The sequence below is a fragment of the Sardina pilchardus genome, chromosome 19, assembly GCF_963854185.1.
Source record: "Sardina pilchardus chromosome 19, fSarPil1.1, whole genome shotgun sequence".
Classification (NCBI taxonomy): domain Eukaryota; kingdom Metazoa; phylum Chordata; class Actinopteri; order Clupeiformes; family Clupeidae; genus Sardina; species Sardina pilchardus.
In genome coordinates, this window is record NC_085012.1 from 23,285,688 (window position 1) to 23,291,354 (window position 5,667).

General features: G+C 41.4%; 1 protein-coding gene across 2 annotated transcripts; it reads left to right on the top strand.

Moving 5' to 3' along the window:
• Positions 1-244: 244 nt before the first annotated feature.
• On the top strand, positions 245-1,636 carry LOC134066321 (musculin). Of its 2 annotated transcripts, none has more exons than XM_062521624.1 (2): positions 245-688; positions 1,111-1,636. In XM_062521624.1, the coding sequence occupies exons 1-2, from the start codon at positions 245-247 to the stop codon at positions 1,192-1,194; spliced, it is 528 nt and encodes a 175-aa protein (XP_062377608.1). In that variant the 3' UTR covers positions 1,195-1,636. The 2 variants fall into 2 exon arrangements, with proteins under 2 accessions (XP_062377608.1, XP_062377610.1); XM_062521626.1 differs by having other exon boundaries at positions 314-679.
• Positions 1,637-5,667: the final 4,031 nt, after the last annotated feature.

Below are 5,667 nucleotides of genomic sequence, written 5' to 3' on the forward strand. Positions count from 1 at the left end.
ACAGAACCAGAAGATGCAAACATGTAAAAAATCTGTGCTCAAAGGTTTTTGTTATTATATATCTCTGCATTGCACAGCTGCCTGGTATGCCTCTGAACGTTTTCTTCTCAAATAATTTGAGAATGGATGTTTTTAGACCACATCTGCTGGAGTAGCTGTTGCTAAAGTCGTGAGAATATCAATACAAACTCTTCAAGCTAACTGAGGCTTCAACTTCATCCGACAAGGAACAGGTGCATCAGCAATGTCAACCGGGTCACTGAGTGATGCTGAGGACGTCCACGAATTACCTGTTTTACAGCTGAATGCGCAGAGTAGACGGCCCACACGGGACATGACATCGGAGTCACTCCTCCACTCGAGAGATAACTCTGAGGAGGAGTTCTGCATAGACGACAGTTGCGAGGGGAAAAGCAAACGGCCGAAGACCAGCGCCAACGGTAAGGGGAAAAACCAATCGGATGGCCGCCAGACTCAGAGAAACGCCGCCAACGCCAGGGAGAGGTCGCGAATGAGAGTGCTGAGCAAAGCCTTCTCGAGGCTGAAGACGACTTTGCCATGGGTACCGGCAGACACCAAGCTCTCCAAACTGGACACGCTGCGACTTGCATCCAGCTACATTTCTCATCTGAGGCAGCTCTTGCAGGAGGACCGTTATGAGAACAGTTTTGTGCATCCGGTAAATTTGGTATGAGACCAAAATGATTTCAACGACGAAAAGTCTCTGCAACAGTCCCGTGTTGTATGTTAGTGTTTAAACAGATCTCTGCTATGTGAAATATGATAGAACCACAGTAGTTGAATTTGCCATGGACTTGGCGTGTGTAGACTGAATGTATAGCCACCTGTTGTGCATGGTAACTAATATTCAGCAGGCCATGCTCCATTCTTTTGGATGGCATTATATCCATATCATAATGAATTGTTATGCCAGGAAAACTCAAACAAGCCACAGTCTGTGCTGCATGCCTCCTTAAGACCAGACTTGGACAACTCTCAACTTTTTCTCACAAGTTGTTTTCTGGTGTTCTGCATACCATGCATTTCTTTTACAGACTCTAGCAAATCACCCTCAATCCCCTTTTTGTTTTGTACTCTCTCTGTCCACAGACGTGGCCCTTCATGGTCTCAGGCAGACCAGAGGACAGCAAGGAGATCGCCACCGCTGCCAGATTGTGTGGGGCTACTGCATGAGTGATGCCTGTTGGAGACATGCTGGACTTAGTCTTCCCACAGTCGTATTTATCACCTTCGGTCAATACCACCAATGGCTGCGTTTCTTGAACTCAGTCTCAGTTTACAAACTCTTTGCTTTGAAATCTCAAATGTTTTGTACGAAATCTAGCATAGGAATTTGTTACTGTGACTATTTATACTTAATGTTTCCATATGACGACAGGTTCTCTAGATCTGCCAGAGGTTGGACTGCATTTTTACGGACACTATTTCTTTTGTTTTTACAGTATATACATACATGTTTTTACAGTATGTGTTCATCCCCCAATTGGCAATTCATTCTACTACACTGTCATCACAATGCGAGTCAAGTAATCTCAAGCAATATATTTTGAAAAGTTTGTTGATCATGTTAATGCCATGATATGTGGTACATATGCTGTAGCCTCTTCCAGTTGACCCACTGTGTGATCTTTTCTGAATACTGACACTTTTAAATTAGTATACATTAGAGTTTTGCAATATTTTGTGTGGCACTGTCAATATCTTTCTTCCTAACTCTTCAGTCACATTAAAATCTTAGCCACACTCTCACACACTGCTAATTCTGTAGGGCAACAGCTATTTGCATATCTTCCATGTGGCCCAGAGATATACTCTGAGGTCTCATTGTGGTGCAGGGCACTGTACAGAAACAGTGCTTCAATGCACTTGCATTCATTATGTCAATGTGAAGGATTCAGGTCGTTAGTTTCATTAAGCTGTTTCTCACTGATAAGTGTGTTAAAATATTAGTATTACTGTGGAGGCCCATTTATAACTTATGAAAGTTTTACTCAGTATTTCTGTGGTTTGAGTGTGGGTTCTCTACACTAAAGCTCTGATGATAAACTGCAAAAGTGCTTGTCAGTGAACTGCCGTCCCGTGTTGTGGTGTACAGAATGTCTGTTTTTTTGCTGTTAAAAATGACATTATATTTGTAGGTCCATGAGAATGTTATTTGGAAATTGTAATAATTTGTATGCATGAAAAGTTGGAACATAAAGTATACAGACAGCATGCAGTCTATTTATTTCCAATTGGCAGGCAGATTTAATTTATTATAGCACAGAGCAAACAGATACAGGCAGCAGTTTAATATTCAATACTTTATCACAGGTTTGCAATCTATCATTAATTGTTTTTCAGTAACAATTTACAGCTACAGTTGTGTTCTTATTGTGATTTTAATGAAAGATATGCATTTAATGCATTTTCACTGATTGTAAAAGCTTCCGGGAAGTGTTGCCATGGCTTGGGTACAATGTAATTAATGCTGAATAAGTACTTAAAGAATGTCGCTACTATACACAGTATACATTTATATTGCATGCTTTTACTGTGTTAAGTAATCTGAAGCAAAGTTACAGCTTTGGTCTGATTAGAGTTTGCCATGTGCAATAACATAGAGTACATTCACATAAGAAGAAACAGCATTATTTCCTATGTGCTAAAGCACCCTGTTACTAGGACACCTAATACAGAGTGGGGCCTTCTTTTAATCAACATGACAGCTTTAAAAGGTATAGCTCTGGCCTATTATCCTCCAGCTACATAAGTTCCTCCTCTTCCTCATGGAGAATGTGTGCGTTACTGAGACAGTGTAATAGTTCCTCTCCTTCATTAAGAAGGTTCCGCCATTATGAAGGAGGATTAGTTGAAGTTCAATGGTATTAGCTCTGCCTCATTACCCTCATCAAACCAAATGACTCCAGGTGTAATGAGGAGAAAGGTCCTTCAGTCCCCGGAGCTGCCAGCTCACACACGCACAGACACACTTGGCTGCTCGGTTGTGTTTTATCGCCATCCTCTCATCCATCCACATTTGAGTGCATGCCTGCATCTGTCTATCTATCTATCTCTCTATCTATCTATCTATCTATCTATCTATTTATCTATCTGTGTACAGTACATCTTTTATTCTTTTTTGATGTCTAATGCATATGGATCTCTACTCCATGTTATGAAAATCCCTTTCTTCTCTGAAGCCTGCGCCTCTTCTTACTTTTCCCATCCCACGTCTGATCTTCCCATTAGTAGGCTATATAAAACAGTCGGATAAGATCTTTGTCAGCCCTTCTTTTAGACTAAACACGTCGTCTGGTGAAATCCTTTTATGTCCACCTGAGTGTCAGTGAAGACCCCCAGAAGAAAGCGCTTCATCAACATATAACAGAGCCCTAAATAAACTCTTTTTTTTTGGTATTCCCCCACTTACGAGTCTGAAAGTTGGTTTTGGAATGCTCTGCAGAACACTGATAATTAAACCCTGAAGAGGGTGACTTTTCATCACATTTCTGGTGGAGCGCAGCTGTCGAGGAGTTCGCTTTTTCCCAGAACACTGAATTGGTCTCCTGGGGCAGCCGCCGCCGAGATGAAGCACTTTGGCGGACAGAAGGCAATCAGCTCTCGCATTTTCCCCACCGCCGGGGTTCTCAATGGGAAGGGATTAATACAGAGATTTGCTAGAAAATTACGCCTAATAACGTGGTCATCTATTACATTGTGACTTTTCACCTTTTTTTTGTGAATTGCTTCATTGTTTTACTGAGAAACTGAAACATTGTTTTGTGTCATTACTCACAAAACACACTCTTATTTTGTAGTGATAGGACATGCTATGCTCTGTTCTGACATGGTGTCATATTTTCCAAATTTCTGTCATACACAATCATCAAAGTGAGATGAATCCACTCATGAAGAGTAGGCCCAGTGAATGAGACTGAACAGTACCATCTAGTGGTTGTAAAGGTACATGCATATTGTGTATACTTCAAAAGTGCAGCAACCCTGCAGTAACATTTGGTGGCATTTTGACACCACTTAAAGTAGAAAATAAAATCATTCTAATTATATACACAAAACAGTGAACTTTTAAAAATAAACCAGTGGTTTTGAGAAATGGGTTAAAACAATCATAAAAATAACATGGTAGTTTGTGTACTGTACATGTACAGTATGTTTGGTATACTACGTTGATCAATAACAGCCTAAAACATTAAAATAAGTAATGTAACTATTCTTATTTGTGCATACACGTTGCCTCCATTGTGCGTGGTCCCTGGATCTGATGCTGCTCACTCCCTGTGTCTCATGGAGTGACTTTGAGTTCACTAATCAACCAGCAGAGGTCAAGAGTGTTCTATTTGAGAAAAATAATTTCTTTCACACTACATGTATTTCCCCAAGATGACTAGCTCGTCTTGTCTGACTGACATCAATGTCCCAGATTTGATTGTATCCATTTGTCTCTTGGATAATTCTTGTAAATGATGAAAAGTTGTTTTAGAGAGGCTGAAATGTTACCGTCCCACACACACACACACCACCCTCCCTCTGTATATTTGTTTGTTGTGTGTGTGTGTGTGTGTGTGTGTGTGTGTGTGTGTGTGTGTGTGTGTGTATGTGTGTGTGTGTGTGTGTGTGTGTCTGTGTGTCTCTGTGTCTATGTGTGCATGTGTGTGTGTGTGTGTGTGTGTGTGTGTGTGTGTGTGTGTGTGTGTGTGTGTGTGTATGCGTGTATGCGTGTGTGTGTGTGTGTGTGTGTGTGTGTGTGTGTGTGTGTGTGTGTGTGTGTGCATTTTCATATGTGAGTATGTTTTGTCTTGAGTGCCAAAAAGCATACTCCACATTATCCCTGACTTAATTAAATTCTTGACATTCTTGATGTGTTTGCGGTCTCCTTTATTCAGGTGGAACACATTTCCATGAACATCGGGGTTGTGTGCTGGAGCATGAACCCACCCAGGCCTTCTCGGACTTTTTGTGGACCAAAACATATTTCGACCAAGAAATTTCCATGAACAGGAAGGAACTGCAGGTCCAAAGCCAACACTGACGCTCTCTTAGGGTTCCTTTGTAGATTAAACCAAAAGCACAAACTTCTGCCTTGTGTCCCGGCCGAGACCCAGGGTCGCAGGCTTTGAGGTTTTACAAACACATTCTGGAACTCTCTTTCTCTCTCTCCTTCTCTCTCTCTTTCTCTCTCTCCTTCTCTCTCTCTCTCTGTGCTTTCATTCTTTCCATCCACAGGGTAGCCTAACTAACACATGGGCGCTTAACACTTCATACAGATTTCAGTGTTACTTCCCTTTGTCTTCACGAGGACATTGGAAATGCCATCATTCAGTTCAGTTACAGATTAAACCGTGATTGAAACAAACAAAATACACTGACTTAGAGGGTGAATGAAAAAAAGGCAAACACTTTGAAACGGCTTCCTCTTATTGACAGCTGCGGCATTTCCACTTTCCTCTGGCTTATCCCACCGACAGTTAATAATGTTTGCGTTGGCAGTGGTGAGAGACGATGGCACACATAATGCACATCCTCTGAGGCTTTTGAAGATGTGACCATCTTGTTTCAAAACAACTTGTCACAGCTTTGGTTAAAGCCCTTGTGGGAGAGGGGAGAGTGTATGGGGAGTTCAGAGTATGTAAATGTGTGTACGTG